The following is a 17,934-nucleotide window of genomic DNA, read 5'->3' on the forward strand; positions in this document are numbered from 1 at the left end:
CCCATAAGGTTTTTTTCGAATAAGGTTTTAACATGACATATTCTTAATACAATTGAAATTAAGGGAGAGTGTTATAAATATACGTGTAAATGTACATTATGTTATGATCCAAGAAATTCAAATCAAATCAAATAACGCAACAAGCTAGACACACGAAATATAATATGATTTGAACTCTTTGATTTGGATATATATTAAAGTAGATAAAAATAAAAATTTAATGGGTTATTAGCCTATAAATATACTCCTCACTTCATTTTTAAATACACATTCTCAAATAAGATCTTCTTGTTTAATCAATATTTTTGTCTCATAATCGTTCTTTCAGTTTATATTTCATAACAGTAATTTGATTGTTATTGAATTTCTAAAAATGTATATATATTACTAATAATATGAAAAAATGGGGAAATATATTTTAAATTAAGTTTTTGTAGAGTTAAAGAATATAAAAGTTTTGCAAGAAAAGGAAACATAATAAATATTGATATCTTATTAAAAAGTCAAATAATTTCAAAAATTTCAATTCATGAGATGGATTTTGAAATGAGAATTTAAACCCTCCAAAATCTCTTATTCAAATTCTCATAGTTTTAACAATTTCAAATTTTAGTTTCCTAAACAAGATAATTCTTTTATTTTAGAATTTCCAAATTTTCTTTACAAATGAAATCTTTTTTTGAAATCATTCATCCAACCGTATCTGCAGAGTATATATGGTAATTGGTTTTGTTAATCTCCATACGGTTCCTATTTGAATTAAGGGAAATGTAAAAATATTTAACAATTCAATTATCTAATTAATAACAAAAAATAAATACTTACGAAGCCTAAAATCAAATGTAAATAGTAATATTGTACAATTATCTACCAAAACAACATTCATTACAGTCTTAAATAACATCTTCACACTTTAATTGTCATCTACATGTGCACTCATATAAAATTAATTGTTGTGTTTCACACTTTAATGTATTTGGGTAGTAGCGAGTATTTACTTTAATACACACGTGCTTCCAAATCCAAGAAAGAAGTGAAATTATTCCTTAAGCTTGGAATAAATGTTGCATTATTCTAGGTCTAGCCTTACCAACAACATCAAATTAAAATAATATTATAGAAGTTAGTCCTCAAACGTACAATTAATCACGTAAATGTCCCCACCACTTTGCCTATAATACTTGGGCATTATGGTAAATTGAAGAATACAGAACCATTGTTTGGAGGCCCACTTAAGTTATTCCAAATTCCATATTAATTAAATATTTTAGAGGTTTTTTTTCTTAAAGCAATAGCGTTCAATTTTTTTTATTATTTATATTAATGGAGTTGGACCACTTATTCATTAATGGCACGTTTGGTTCGCGGAATAGACAAGAATAGAATAGAATAGTTATTCTGTGAGAATAGAATAAAGTAGGAATACAAAAGCCATTGTTTGGAGGCCTACTTAAGTTATTCCAAATTCCATATTAATTAAATATTTTAGAGGTTTTTTTTCTTAAAGCAATAGCGTTTGATTTTTTTTATTATTTATATTAATGGAGTTGGACCACTTATTCATTAATGGCATGTTTGGTTCGCGAAATAAACAAGAATAGAATAGAATAGTTATTCTGTGGGAATAGAATAAAGTAAGAATAGTATAGAATAATTATTACTTTGTTTGGTATAGTTAATGGAATAGAGCAGAAATTGCTATTATGAGTTATTGCAGTGTTTGGTTGGTAGAAATAAAATTAGAATAAGAAAAGAATAGGTGATAAAAAGATAAAAATAACCTTGATCATATTAACATTTATTTTCATAAAAAAATAAAATTATCCTTCTTATAATTTAAATACATATTTATGCCAAAAGACAATTATCCATCATAATTATATTTTACCTCAATTGCTAAAAATAATTATAATTTACACACATATTTTTATAAATGGATAATTATTCTAAAATATAATTTAATTATATTATATTTTTTCCATCATACTCAAATAAATTTTGTGTATAAATGTTTATTTTTAGTAAATTCTTCACATGTTATGAATCATTTTTAAAATATTCCATAGACAAAATATTGGAGAGTAAATATTTGCAAAAAAAAAATGAAAAAACAAATAGAAGTAGAAAATCATGTTTTTTATATATTAAATAGAAAATCATATCTTTGAAATTAGAAAGATGGTCTTAAATTTCTTCCTAACAAAAAATGTAAATTATGTCCTTTGATATATTAAATAAAAATTCATATTACCTTAAAAAAATATCATTTCTTTAAACCAAGCATATGGTGCTGAGGAAACATAAATGCGAAATAGAAAAATAACGTGTCTTTCAATTTAGATAAGCATTCCATCTTTGAGAAGAAAATGATAATTTACAAGCATAATTAGTGCATATTAGCATGGAAAACAATAAATAATAAAATAGCCTTGTCATACTATAAATGCCCTTTACATGAAAATATTATTACATATAATCAAAAGCCAAGGTCTAGTTTACAAAAATACACTAACCTTGAAAGTAATGGATGAATATTCATCCTATTACACTAACTTACAACATGCATAAAACCATTAAAGTAGCTAGGGCTGAAGATGTGGATATTGTTTTCTACCATACACCAAACATTTAATTATAAAAAATTAATTATAATGCTAAAAAAATAAAAGATCAAGAGATATATCCAATAATATATTAAAACTTGTCAAACTTTATTCACATGATAACAAGTACAATATAAACAACAATTAACAACAACAATTGACAAAACATTAAGACACTAAGAACAAATTAGAAAAAAACACAACTTATACTGACAAAGGAAAAAAACAGTAAAACAGTCCTTCAATAACAATATGCCTAACAAATGTCAATCATCATTTTACCTAGATGTTTGCCATTCATTGAACATCTAATTTGCTAATTCTATTCTCAAATTACCCCAAACATCAGTAGGATCAATAGTACTTATAAAATCCTTATCAACTACTGTGTTGGTTTCAATATATTTCCCTAAATCCACTTCAATAGGATCAAAACTAATCTCTCTCTTAATAAAATTATGAAGCAAACAACAAGCTACAATAATCTGATTATATATCTTAATCGGATAAAATTATGGACTTCTAAGGATACCCCACCTCATTTTCAACAACCTAAAACACCTCTCTATAACATTGTGAGCAGCAACATGTTTCATATTAGAAAATTCTTCAAGACTGCTTGGTTCATGGCCTTGACGCCATTCATTCAAATGATATCGTTGACCCTTAAAAGGTGTAAGAAAGCCCTCACAATTTGTATAGCCCGCATCAACTAGATAGTAACAACCTATATAAAACAAACTAAATAAATTATTTATTTATTTAACTAGAATAATCATATAGTACATAATTTATTATACCTTCCCATTATCATAAGAAAGCTTACTATGAGGCACTTTAAGTCCATTTCTTCTCTTTTGTGCATCTCGAAGAACTCTACCATCAGCTGCAGACCCTTCCCAACCAAGAAGAACAAGGATAAATTGCATGTCAGGTGTACATACACCTAACATATTTGTTGCAATATCCCCTTTACAAGTGTGATATCCAGGTTTATCTGCTTAACCTTGATGTATGTCCCATCTAAAACACCTAAACAATTCTACAAATCCAATGTAATGAATTACTTATAAGTAAACCTATTAATGTCTTGTATATATATATAGTTACAAAAAGTAATAAGATCAATAATCTACCTTAAACCACTTCCACCGATTGTCTGTTGAGTTTGTTGGAATGGGCTCAAGTTTTTTAAATAAATGTTTTTGGAATTTTAGCACTGCATTTAAAACATTATGAAAGTGTCGACTAATTGTCTCACCTGACCTTTTAAAATTTAAATTAATTACTCGATTCTTAACATGATGAGCAATAATATGTAAGAATATTGCTACGTACTCATCTACAAGCATGTTCTTTGTTGACTTCAACCCTCCAATACTTTCTAACATTTCACATAATTTAGAAAAGGCTTCTTTATTCATCCTAATTTGTGAAATACATGAAATATCATTATCATACACAAGTCGCCTCACATACTCTCAATTTGCAACAAAATCTAATACATAAGATCTTACTTTTGACCTATAAGTACATAAAGTTGACGATGCAGACAATATAGTTAAGAATGAACTAACAGCACGACAAATCTCCATATAAAATTTAAACATAGCTAGTAGCCTTTTTCGTCGTTTAGCATCTCTTCTCAAATACAAACGAACCACGACTGCAAAAAATAAATATTATAATATATTTTATTATGTACAAAAAATATTAAAGCCATATGGTAACAAAAAAAGTAAGTGACATCAAGAGCACATTTCAGCCCCATAAGTAAGCCATATGATAAAATTGTGAAAGGTGGTGCGACTGGGTTAGAGAGATAAACAGGGAAAAAGAGGAGTGGTTGGTTTTGGTAGTTTAGTGTATAATGTTCTATTTTTAGTAAATTGCAAGGAAAAAGAGGGGTAGGGGGTGTATGTGGAAATTTTTTAATGTGATTAACGATCACCAAGCATAAAAGAATTAGTTGTACCAAACCCACAGCAATAATTTATCCTTATGAATGGAGCTCTACAATTGGGAACAAAAACATGATGATAAACAAAAGAATCAAATTATAATTTTTTATACTACTGTTCTTTTTTCGATGGATGCTTGAAGAACTTTATGCTTTTATTTCACAATAAAAGTAATGTAATTTATTATACCGTGTATTAAAATAAAACATTAGATTTATCATGAAATTTTAATTAGTTAACTCGTTTTTATAAAACTCACATGATAGCTAAAAAGTCATTTACATTGAATGGTAATAGGGAAATAGATTTAATAGTTTCACTTTTTTAATTGCAAAGTCTGAGATTACAAGCTATGGAGTTATCATGAACAGTTTCTAAGAGCTGAAACCAGGTTATGTCAAACAGTACAGGAAGGTTATGAGAGGGAAGACATGGCACATAAGCCCGCTTTCTCTCTGCAACCGAAACACACACGAAATTATATACTTCTATTAATGTCACTAAAAGATTGATTAGTTAACATGAACAGAATGTCCAAAACATAGTTTTGGCATGGTAGCTAGCTTAATATTCTAATAATCTATTAATGGAAGAATTTCACTATTCATAATTGAAATTTGAAAAATTATCTTTCCTTCAAATTGAAATGCCAAAATGTTTTAAGTAAAATATATGAAGTTTAGAGACTTTTTAAGTGAATCTACTTTAAATTTAATGTAAAAAAGCTTCTTTTCTCCTTTTTTGTTAAATTAGAAAAATGTTTTTCATTCCAAGATATATTAAAAATTGAACAACTGACACTAACATAATAAGTATTAGTATGTAGTAATGCTATATAGTATCATAAAGTATGAGAAATCAACCACCAACAATATTGAATGTCCTAAAAGATTAAACTAATAATGTGATTAAAAAAAATAAAATCGACAAAATAAATTTTAAACTGAAATTGAAGTAATGCATACTAATACAAAGGAGCAATGAGTAACTTTCAATTAAAACAGTATGATTAATTCAAAAATAAATATGATTAAATCAATCAATTCGGTTGTTTTTAATTATAAATTTTGTTCAATTAACTGAATTAATTAATTTTTATTTAAACCATTTACAAGTTATAACATACATAATAATATAAACATATTATATTGTTATAATATATATTTATATATTAATATCCTAAAATGTTTCTTCCATCGGTTAATTGTTATAATTGAATTAATTGATCAAATTCGATTAATTGACTACAATTTTATCTTCCATTGGTTAGATTAATTCTCAGAACACATATTCTTAAAGCACAACGAGAAAATGCAGCATCTAAGGACACAGTTGAATGCTTAAGATGGCTAGACTCAAAGAAACACAAGTCAGTTCTTTATATAGGTTTTGGAAGCATGTCCTAGTTTTTAGCTGCTCAGCTTTATGAGATTGCTAAGGGACTTGAAGCTTTTGGACAGGATTTCATTTGGATTGTAAGGAAGGTGAATAACAAAGGCAAAGAGGAGTGGTTGCCAAAAGGATTTGAAGAACAGATGGAAGGGATGGGTTTGATTATAAGGGAATGAACACCTCAAGCGTAAATCACAGCAAACCCAAAATATTTTCACAGCAAACCCTAAATTTGAAAACCAATGTAACAAACAAAGCATATCACAGTACACCCAGATCACAGCAAACCCAAAATATTTTCACAGCAAACCCAAATCACAGCCAGCATAATAAGAGCACCTTTAATAGAAAACAATAGCACAATAAGCAAGTGCCTGGACTATGAAAGAGAGTAACGTAGCTGAAAAGTTAGATGAGAGAGGCGGTGCTACTAGCAAAACCCTAAACCGTGGAAGAGCAGCTAAGAGAAAGAGAGGAAGATGGCCAAAAGAAAGAGGGGAAAAACGGCTTAGAGAAAAAGGGAAAAGAGGAAGAGAGAGACAAAATTATTTTATATAGATTAAGTTGTAATTTTGTAAATCTAATAAGGGTATTTTAGTCATTAAATATTTCAAAGCTATTCCATGATTCATGGAATAGATAAAACCAGAGGGAGAATCGGGAATATTTAAAGCAAGACTTTTAACCCATTTTAAGGAATACAGATTATTGAGGAATTCCTATTCCTCATTCCACTTTTAAACCAAGAGCCTATTTGACCTGATTTTTTCTAACTTAAAAGCTATTATGAAGCTTTTATGAAAAATAATAGCTTTTAAAATTAAGTTAAAGTTGTTTGGTAAATTTCTTTTTATAGGTTTTTTTTATAAGTTATAATTTTGGATAAAATTATCATAAAGGGTATTTCTTTTTTTGATAGGGTAATATTGTAATTCTATTTAACAAATGAGAATATTTTTGAAAAAAAAATAAAATTTTTTCTACATTTTTAAAAGAAGAGAAGAAAAAGCTCCTCATAAGAACTTTTCCAAAAACTCTTTTTTTTTTAATTTTATTCTTTAAAAAAAACTACTTTTTTTAAAGAGTTTTTCAAAATTTATGTTTGGCTTGACTTTTACTTTTAAGAGGTAGATAGTTGAAAAAAAGTCAGGCCAAACAAGCACCAAATAAGGTTACAAACTATGGTTGGGAATAGAGGGGAATAGCATAGCTATTCCCCGTACCAAAGGTGCAGTAACAGTTTTATCATATCTACTACTCTTTAACCAATAGTTTCTTTATTTATTTTTGTCGGAGATTCTTTATTTATTGATAAGAGTTCTATAGTCATTGAATCGTAATTTATAAAATAATGAATAATTTTTTTATCTCATAAATTGTACATTTTTTTTATGGAGAGTTTCAATTAAAAACATCACATCAAATGTGGCATTACAAGGTAAAAATTTAGCTGATTAGGCTTTTCATTATAGGCTTTTGACTACTTAAGCTTCACATTTGATGGACCACCTTCAATTTCCATGACTATCTTCTTTTTCAATTTCAAATATTAAAATCACAACAAGAGTTGAATTTGGTTTGAAGATAGATTACTTGCAAATTCTAAAGTCATTTAGTAAAATAAATAAATAATTAAAATTTTAATTTTATTATTTTGAAGGACTTTTTTTTTGTTTTTTACCTTAAACGTGTGTCCTTAGAGCAAATTAAGGATAAGAAGCCTTTTAGTTAAATTTTAAAATTTGCATTATCAAAAAGTAAATTTAAATTTTAAATATGATATAAAGTAAATTGAAAAAGAGGGTGGAAGCAGTAAGATTCTTATCTTGAGAGGGAGAGGACGCATGCAAATGGTTACGTTATAATAGGGGTATTACAGCAGCCTATGCGTATGGGGCTCTGTTTTGTTTTGTTTGGTTTCATAATATCGAAGGGAATCGGAGTTTGAGGCGGGAAGTCACCATCCCCCTTACGATAACCGAAAGCTACATCCCCCTACTCCCTTCTTTGGCCTCTGCCGTCTTTCTCCCTCCCTTTTCCCTCGTATTTACCATTCTGCTCTCCCTTTTTTACATCTTAAAGTCCAAAGCTGACCTCTCCCAATCTGTTCCTGCTCAGCCCAAGCACATATTCCTTTTTCTCTTTTGTGTTTTCCCTTTTCCTTTTTCCACCCATAAAGAAACAAACAACGGGGCCAGTACAAACTCTGTTTTAGCCCTTCATTCATCATTTAATGCTTATTTACTTCTTTACTCAACACCATCACCCCATTTAGTTCTATCTTTCATTTTTGCATACCTAGCGCCCCCCCCCCCCCCCCCCCACCCCTTTTGACACAATTTTTTGGGTGGGACCATACTACCAAAAAGGATAATGTGAGGCCCATGGCCCCAACCTTGATTCTCCCATGCAATTGGTGGACCACACCCTTCCAGGTGTACTGCACCATTGTGCCAGTAATCAAGCTTCCTCTATTTATCAAGTTCTATTAGTTTTATTATTAGCTACATCTTTCTTATTGTATTTAGTTGCTAAATTATTTAACACATAGTATTAATATAAATTTTACCAATAGTTTAGTAAACAAGATGTGTTAAAGAAGATGGCATGATTCTATAAGAATTCAAAAATAAATATTGAGTAAAGTGATGGAAGAATGTAAGCTAAAAATGTCCTAATGTAGTGGTATGAAGTCAAGAGTAATTAATGTAAGAATATTATTACTAGTATTTACCTTTCATTCTTGTAAGATCCACTTTCCCTTCCCTCTTATTCTATTGCTTGCATTCTTGTAAGATCCACTTTCTCTTCCTTCTTATTCTATAGGATAGTGTGACGGTTCTATTGGCGGCCTTTAATTAGTACTATTGGAACAGTAGGAATAATGTCAAGATTTGCTTGTTAAAGGAATTATAAGATAACAATATGGAAGAACATAGATGGCAGGCAAAACGACACCGTCAAGGATTTCATGGTGGGGTCCCCTACACCTAGCCTAGCCTGAGGTGCTTCATGTTGTTGGTTTTATGGCTTTCAGATGGTACACAGTTGTAATTGCTGCTGCCGGGAAAAATGTGGGGGCCAGATGGCTATTTGGTAAATAAATTAAGAAACCAAGGGTAAACTCTTACTAAAAAATAAACTGATTCAAAACAGGAAGCTTATGGAGCCAGAGGGGAAAGGGAACGGAAGGAAAAGAGAGAGAGAAAAAGAAACAGAGAGTGAGGAAAGGGCAGGGGCTTCACTGAGAGGCTATTGCCGCTTTGCTTTTGCTCATTGGCATATTATTCTCTCTTTATTATTTTTATTTCCTTGGAAGCTACTTTTCTTCACTTTATATCTGTACTTTACTTTGCTCCCAGTTTCCCTTCTGCTTCTTCTCCTTCTTCTCCTTCTTCTCCTTCGTTTCCTACTACTACCACTACTATTTCTTCCTACTTCAACTTATTCTTTGTTTAACTTCTTTCTTAACTATTTTCTCTCTTTCCCAACGCTTAAGAACAATGGCAGAAATGATCCATCCTCCCATGGACCAGCTTCAAGACCTTGAATACTGCATAGACTCTAACCCTCCTTGGGGTACGTGCACTTCTCTCCTCTTTTGTCTAGTGTTGTTTTGATTATTTTATAAATAAAGTAAATAACAGAAATGGGGTGGTGGGTCTTGACTCTTGAACTTAGTTTCTTTTATGTTTTCTGGTCCTCTCCCATTTTTCTCATTGGTGTTCTCATTGGGGTAATGGCTTTAAGCTTTATGACACTGGAATGGTGCAGTAAAAAAGAAAGACAGATGAAGTTGTGGGTCATAGTTTTGATTAAAAATTAAAGGCTTGTTTTATAGTCAGTAAAGTCTGTAAATTTGCATTTCTGTGAATGCAATAGGAGACATTGTGGTCTAGTTATTATGAACTTGACCCCAGTAGAAGGAAAATAAATTATTTTTTAAAAAAGAAAGATTACTTTTTTTTTTCATTTTTTAACCGTGTCTGTTTAGTTTTGTTGATAGTATGATTGTTCATAGTATTTAATAAGTGTAACAGTTTGCTGCAAACATTTGTTCCTTAGTTTCCCGATAAGATGCTGATTTTTCGTTTAGTTTTTTAATGATTTTGAGGTCAAGTGAGTTTTCCCATTTCCTGATTATTTTGAATGGTTAGAAATTATCTTGAAAGCAATGAGTTTTTTGTAATGTGTATATCGGGTTCCTTTTCCTGTATTTTCTCGGGTACCAAACAGAGAATTCGTTGACATATATGGTGTTCGGGACTTAACTGAATGGGAATGGCATTTCTGTAATATCTCTTTTACTCAACAGAACAATCCTCTTTGGTTGCCTACAAAAGTGGTCGTGCTTGATGAATGCAAATAGTGGGTAACCATTCACTTTGTATGATAACAGTCGTCAACTTGGAAATGCAGTATACTCATGCAAGTTGTAGGGAGCATGCCTTCAGTATGACTGCAATGACCACAGCCTGGGAGAGGATTTTTTTTTTTTTTCCTGTGACAAGATATCATATAGCAATGTCATACTTACATTTATAATTACCTTCTCTTGGTATAGATTCACTCAGATGACTGATATCAAGTTGGAAGAGAACATACACATTATGCATTTGCTTTTAGTAATCAATTCAAGTTTCTTAAGGACGTTTCTAGTAGTCCTTGGTTTTAAGATTAGCCACGCTGTTGACTGGGCTGCTTGCTAATTTTCTATTTCCAATTTCATTACTTGGGTACTCTTCGAAACAAACAACCCTCACCTCCCCCTATCCTTGCCCTGTGTCTGGAGCTTTGACTTTCAAACTACCTATAAGCTTAACATTGGGCCACATAGAGACAAAATAAGGTAAAGAAACGGTGAGAGTTGGATAAGTTACAGCGCATTTAAAAAATGATGGTTGAAATTCAATATTGACAAAAACAAAAAAACATTTGTGGTCCTTATAGGATCAAGTTATGCTTAAGGAGTGCATTCCATGGTAGATGCAACTAACATAAGATGCTTTTGATGGATGTTTTTATGACCACAGTTATGATTTAGGGCAGTCAATCAATTGTCAAAATCAGGTGAATTTTCCCATCACGAGCCCATCAAGGAAATACTATGCTCTTGCTGTACACAGAATGTCTTATAAACAGTTTTATTGATGTAGATCTCATCTCTGCACCACCATAAAGGTGTAGTACATATTTTGTGGATCAACCCCAAGAATTAAGGGATCCTAGTTTTTTGTTCACACCTGAAGCTGCATGCTGAGTAAAATTTACGAGATAAGGGATTCTAGTTATTTTTTCACACCTGTAGCTGCACTGTGATCACTTTTTTGTCACTGTATAGATGCACTTTATTTGTTTGTTTGTACAAATACAGCTTTGTCACTCTGTACATTGTTAATGCTAATAATTCAACAATTTCTTAGGTATTCAGTTCAAATTAAGTCAATACTAATGTAAATTAGAAACAAGTCTTCGTTTTGACATTGTCAAGATCAGATGTATCGGTGTCAAGTTTATTGCTAAATATCTTGCCCGTGCTTATAAACAAAGCTTTTTCTTGCAGCTGAAACCATCCTATTAGCATTTCAGAACTACATCCAGCTGTTGGGTACAAGTGTAATGATCCCTTCATTGCTCGTCCCAGCGATGGGTGGAAGCGATGTAAGCTGGTTGTACTCAACTTTGTACATTATCTTAAATATTTTTTAGCCATTTATCATCTTAATTTATGCTTGGCTTATATCATAAGTTGCTGCCAGGCCAGAGGAACTATGCTGGTAACTTTGAACCAAGTTGTTATTAATTCCCAGCTACTATTATTTTTGAGGTTAATAGGCCATCAATTGAGGAGTTGAAATTAGACCTTGTCTTTTGCTTCTTTATTTTTCTTCTTCTCAATTTCACAATAGATTGAAAACAGGTAATGGTATTTGGTTGAATTTTTGTCTAGAGGAACTTGTGGGGACTACTTACCATGACATTTATCCTTCTGCCAAAATTTTCTTCATTTCTTTAACACCTTTTCTTTTTCTATATCCATGTTTTGGCTCATAACCAGGGAGACAAAGCACGGGTAATACAGACTTTGCTCTTTGTAGCTGGCATTAACACACTTCTCCAAGCACTTTTTGGAACAAGGTTGCCAGCAATTCTTGGAGGCTCTTATGCTTATGTCATCCCAATAGCCTATATAATAAATGACTCGTCATTGCAACGGATTAGTGATCGACATGAAGTAAGTTGCTTGTTGACAACCACCATCCGTTTCTTTATTGTTGAGCACTTACAAACCATATAAATATAGCTGACAAGTATGACAAAAACTTTAACTGCATAGTGTTTGCACACCAGAAATGTGTGAACATATGTATGCCAGCAAAGGTAGTAGTGAGAATTCTGCCTTCTAACCTGGCTGCTGGAGTCATCAGTGAGGCATTGCTCAGAGAACGTAACAACTCTTCTTTTTCCCCATATTTGTTGGAGAAGACAAAGAACTCTGAGATTGCCAGCAGTTATTGTTGAGACAGATATCTTAATTTAACCTTTCAGAGTAACATCAGAGTAGCAGGTGTCAATGTCCTAACATGCTTACCTTATAAAATTGATTCATCATGGAGGTCAATGTAGTCATATGAAAGTGCATAAGTTTTAGTTGTTTGTGACATTCAGCTACCAACATTCGTTCAAATAAAATGGGTCACAGAAACGTCACTTAAATGTGTTTCTTTCTCTTAAGTATAAGATGCTTATTACAAACAGAGTGTTTTAAACTCTACAGATGCTTATTACAAATCCGATGTTTTTAAACTCCCGGTATCAAAAGCTGTGCTACCGTGAGTGCAGTGCTCAATCAGTGCCAGCTTACATCCCACTCGAGTTGTTTCTTCAATTTGATTCCCTTCTCAAAAATTGAACTTTCTCATTTGCTAGGGGTAATTGAAAGAGATCTTCCAATGTGATTGGTTTGCAGAGATTTATACAAACGATGCGAGCTATCCAAGGAGCTCTTATTGTAGCCTCAAGCATACAAATCATCCTGGGATACAGCCAAGTTTGGGGTCTCTTTTCACGGTACATTGATTGCGTATGAAAATGCGAAATTGTTAAACCCACCAGGGTTGTATTATATTGTTCTTCACTGTTGTTTTGGTTTTCTATGCAGGTTTTTCAGTCCTCTTGGTATGGCACCAGTGGTTGCATTGGTAGGCTTGGGATTGTTTCAGAGAGGATTTCCTTTGGTAGGTGTTGCTGTATAAGGGAATTTGTTTTTGACATTGAGCATCCATTGATTGATTCTGAGTATGGAACTTCAATTTAATATGTTTAGCACCTCTTACAGCCACATAATCAGGAATGCTAACATCTGAATTTTAACTTTTTAGTTCTAGCTCATTGAATATGATTGCTATTTTTATGTGCAATCCAAATTCTGTGTCATGGAAAGTTACTAACCTATTCTTTTTGTCCACGGATGATTAAAATTGTTTAAAGGTTACACATAAACGTAGTTGCTTAAAAGGTACCAAGTCTTCATTCCCACTTGTTGCTTTTCCTAATCTTTAGTTCATATTAGCTACCCACTTTTTGGAAAAGATAACCAACCATTACTTAAAGTAATAAAAATTAGATTCTATTAGGAAAATTATAAGTCATGGATGTGTAAGACTAGTTAACAACATTAAGTTATCGTATTATGGTTCCAAACATATTTTATGTAATTTTTCTCAGTTAAGTGGATTTTCTGATGTCAACACGAGGATTGTTTATTTAGCTCTACAAGGAATGAGATTCTTACATTCCATTATTGACTTGAAGTATCTACCATTCAAACTTCATTTCCACTGCAATATTTTAGTTTAACTGATTACTTATGGTTGCAATATACCAAAACTTACTGAGATAAGCTGAACTGTGTATTCCCTGTTTCTATGTGAGTATCACACACCTCTAATTCCTTGTTTGCCATATTTGTTTCAGTTGGGAAATTGTGTGGAAATCGGGTTGCCAATGCTGTTATTGGTGATTGGGGTGTCACAAGTAAGTGTTTAGTATAATTATTACCATATCAGTTATTTTTGTTTTCTCCTTTTATTTATTCATTTACTTACTTATTTTGCTTGGCTTTTGGCAATTGCAGTATCTAAAGCATGTGAGGCCAATAAGAGATGTCCCTATTTTCGAAAGGTTTCCTGTGTTGATCTGTGTTGCAATCATATGGATCTATTCCCTTATTCTGACTGCCAGTGGGGCTTACCGTGACAAGCCAAATGATACTCAAAATAATTGCCGTACTGACAGAGCAAATCTCATATCTTCTGCTCCATGGTATATCAAAACAACCAACTTCAGCTCCTCTTGACATGTATTTCTGTTTTCACTGCTTCTAACATTAATGTGTTATGATTCAGGTTCAAGTTCCCATATCCTCTTCAGTGGGGCCCTCCTACATTTTCAGCTGGTCATTCCTTTGCTATGATGTCTGCAGTTCTAGTGTCTATGGTTGAGGTAAATCTTATTAATATTACATTCTTCTTAAAGTTCAAACTAACAACTCTACCATGAACTTTCTTCTCAATGTTAACCTTTCATTCTATAGTCCACTGGCGCATACAAGGCAGCATCTCGATTGGCTATTGCAACTCCACCTCCAGCTTATGTATTAAGCCGTGGCATTGGCTGGCAGGTGGGTGGGTTTGACATTACTATCACTCTCTATTTCCTTTTCTTTTCTTTTCTGTTTTTAACGAGTACACGCACAAGTACAAGTAGACAATACATATATGATCAACTAAACAAGCCCTTTTAGAAAGAAAACTAACTAACAAATAGCCAACAAACCATCATATAATTGAAAAAAATCTAAAATAAAGTTATATTGATTGTTTCAAATTATGCTTCAGTGTAAAATACAAACGATCTGGGTTATCCTCAGCCATGAGCTTCATCCTTCTAGCTTGTGTACACTACATATCAACAATACACAATTTTAACAATTTCACCTGTCATTCTGTGTGATTTATATTAACTTTAATAATTTGATATTTCAGTTGAGTACCCTTTTTTTCTTGTAGAACTTCATTTAAGTACATTTACAAGCTGGATGGTTTTCAAAATCATTTTGCAGGGGATTGGCATCTTGCTTGATGGTCTATTTGGAACATGCACTGGTTCTACTGTTTCTGTGTAAGATATACTTTTAGATCAGTTATTGCTGCATGCTGCTAGTGTTGTATTTTTCCCCATGTAATGAGCTTGAAAGAGATGTTGGTTATGTTTCAGGGAAAATGTGGGACTCCTTGGACTAAGCCGAGTTGGAAGTCGCAGAGTTGTTCAGTTATCTGCTGGCTTCATGATGTTTTTCTCAACCTTAGGTATTCACACCTTACTTCAGAGTCCTGAGAGCAAAGAAAATGATATTCCTGCTATCAGAAGCATATATGATTCTCTCAGCCAGTGTCCAGGCATATGGCTTAGACTTAAACAAGAACTGCTTTTTAACACACATTTCTGGCAGTCAATTAAATTGATATTGTCTCAACAGGAACCCCGCTTTGCTGTGTTGCATTTAATCTCCTTGTTCTCATGGAAACCAGAAATCTATTTTCTCAGCTTCAACAGATACTTTAACATAATCTTTCCCCTTTATGGTACTTCCAGGAAAATTTGGAGCTGTGTTTGCATCCATACCCTTCCCAATATTTGCTGCACTGTATTGTGTTCAATTTGGCCTTGTGGGTATGTACCACTTGTATCAAAGTTCTATTATCTGCCGTTGCCGTGCTGTTTATATCCTTAATGACAATTTCTTTGCTTGCTATGCAGCTTCAGTTGGATTATCATTTCTTCAATTCACAAACATGAACTGCATGAGAAACCTCATTATTACAGGGCTATCTCTCTTCCTTGGACTTTCCATCCCACAATTCTTTAATGAATATTGGAATCCAACACACCGGGGTCTTGTTCACACTAATGCAGGATGGGTAAGTAATGTTGCCAATCGTGTTAAAATCCTGTTAAAAATTGTAGGCAAGGTATCATAAAATGCCTAATAATATTGACATTGGAGTCCTCGCTGCAGTTCAATGCATTTCTGAATACCATATTCTCATCTCCGGCAACAGTTGGCCTGATCATCGCCGTGTTTTTGGACAATACGTTAGAGGTGGAAAAATCGAAGAAAGACCGAGGGATGCCATGGTGGGTAAAGTTCAGAACATTTAGAGGAGACAACAGAAATGAGGAATTCTACACCTTGCCATTCAATCTCAACAGGTTCTTTCCACCAACATAGTAGAGAGTTCAACGTCAGGGAAAATTCCAGCTAATTTCCGGATTTTTATCAGTTTTTATAGATAATGTTTATGCGCGAAGAAAGATGGATATTCGTATGAGAAACATTTTGCTGGAGGATGCGTAATCCTTTTTCCTTTGGTTTTCACTACGATTCCAAATTTTTTTGTGGGCCCGTTGTAAGGGGGAGGTCCAGGGTAGGGTTGTAGAGCATTCTATCTCTGCTTCTTGTAGATGGCAATAAGAAAGAAAGGAAATCGGTTGATTTTGATTTCTCAACTCTTCCTTGTCCTTGCTAATCCCTACTCCAGAATTCACGCATTATTCCAGCAATGGAAGAGATGATCATTAAATGATTTAGGCAATTACACAAACACCATTTACTTATTTGGCATTCCCTATATTACTTTCTACTACGGAATTAAACAGTAATTGATATTCCAAGAGGGATTTGATTGACAAAACATTATGGTTTACAATGTCTTTCAATTATTTAAAAAATTTTAAATAAATTAATTATTCACTAATGACTATTATCATTCAAAATATTATTTTTAATTTAATATATTTTTAAAAAATATATATTTTTATACCCTTTTAAAGAATCTCTGCTCAATTTTATCAACCGTTCTCCTTGAATTTTCTCTATGTTTTTGTTCGGCCAAGATGAAGGTGTTACAATTTCGAAAGAAAAGTGGCAAATTTGCAGTTTGTACCTAATGCCAAAAATTCAACAAATGAATTTTAAGTTAAGAAGCAAACAGATTGTACGAAGCCTCAGACAGCCAGTCAAGTTGACATCAAAAATTAAAATTCAGTCGGTAATTCCAACTATTAAATAAGAAATCCTCATTGGCCTCAACAATCCATTAATCCTAAACAACACCCTAAACGAAATAATAAAAATCACTTTAAAAAAAAATGTAATCGCCGAAAACGGCTCCGTAGATCGTAGGGAATTAGATCTACAGGTTCCTATCAGCAAGCGAAACATGTGATTCCTTTCGGTCCAATCATAGCATCGCCGGTCACTGCTCTTTTTTATTTGCTACCGGCGACGTGGCATCGGACCCAACGCTCCCAATATTAAAATTTTAAAAAAGATTTTTTTTTTTTCGAAATATCAAAACCCTCAGAGACCCGTTTCAAATCAAACACACAGCGGAACACGCTTTTGAGGAAGGCCAACGTGGATTCCCGGCCAATCATCAAGCACCTAAGAACATGAATCAGAGGGCTGGCGATTGGCGGATGGGAGGACGGGATCTTCCTCAGCGTGTTGCCGCTGCTGATTAAAGTGTCATACGGCACTTCCTATCTATGGGAATTCTTCCTCATTGGGATTTCGCTCTGCACTTTCTTTCCTCCTTTCAAAATAAACACCAAAAACCAAATGCTAAACTTTCCAAAAACCAAAAAGAAAACAGAAACCCATTAGTTATATCACATAGGTTAGGTTTGAGACGGAGACAACAACTTAGCTGGGGATTTATAGAGAGCACTGAAGTAAAACCCTAGATCTCTCGTTCGGATTTTGTTGAGAGAGGGAACCCTGACATTCAGGGCTTAAATTTGTTCAGTTGGGCTTCTTTACTGGACTCATAATGGCGGAAAGGGGTGCGGGGGCTTGTTATGAATAGGCCCAAAGTGTTTGGGCGGGTTGGTGCGGGACTTTATGAATAAAT

The 17,934-nt window shown here is 32.8% G+C and overlaps 1 protein-coding gene and 3 non-coding genes across 4 annotated transcripts; 1 reads left to right on the plus strand and 3 right to left on the minus strand.

Moving 5' to 3' along the window:
* The first annotated feature begins 9,194 nt into the window (after positions 1-9,194).
* Positions 9,195-16,528, plus strand: LOC18612347 (Xanthine/uracil permease family protein). The gene is made up of 14 exons (XM_007049104.3): positions 9,195-9,535; positions 11,520-11,617; positions 12,015-12,191; positions 12,927-13,027; positions 13,119-13,194; positions 13,934-13,993; positions 14,094-14,281; positions 14,365-14,461; positions 14,553-14,639; positions 15,081-15,139; positions 15,236-15,327; positions 15,614-15,691; positions 15,779-15,939; positions 16,038-16,528. The coding sequence occupies exons 1-14, from the start codon at positions 9,460-9,462 to the stop codon at positions 16,248-16,250; spliced, it is 1,563 nt and encodes a 520-aa protein (XP_007049166.1). The 5' UTR covers positions 9,195-9,459; the 3' UTR covers positions 16,251-16,528.
* A 490-nt stretch (positions 16,529-17,018) lies between these two features.
* LOC148764537 (small nucleolar RNA snoR77Y) lies at positions 17,019-17,108 on the minus strand. Its single transcript, XR_016024345.1, has one exon. It is a non-coding gene; the product is annotated as a small nucleolar RNA snoR77Y (small nucleolar RNA).
* Positions 17,109-17,168: 60 nt separating this feature from the next.
* On the minus strand, positions 17,169-17,321 carry LOC148764538 (small nucleolar RNA snoR2/U65). The gene has a single exon (XR_016024364.1). It is a non-coding gene; the product is annotated as a small nucleolar RNA snoR2/U65 (small nucleolar RNA).
* A 206-nt stretch (positions 17,322-17,527) lies between these two features.
* LOC148764539 (small nucleolar RNA U49) lies at positions 17,528-17,592 on the minus strand. Its single transcript, XR_016024365.1, has one exon. It is a non-coding gene; the product is annotated as a small nucleolar RNA U49 (small nucleolar RNA).
* Positions 17,593-17,934: the final 342 nt, after the last annotated feature.

Source organism: Theobroma cacao, chromosome 1 (assembly GCF_053813885.1).
Source record: "Theobroma cacao isolate CCN51 chromosome 1, ASM5381388v1, whole genome shotgun sequence".
In the NCBI taxonomy this organism is placed as follows: Eukaryota; Viridiplantae; Streptophyta; class Magnoliopsida; order Malvales; family Malvaceae; genus Theobroma; species Theobroma cacao.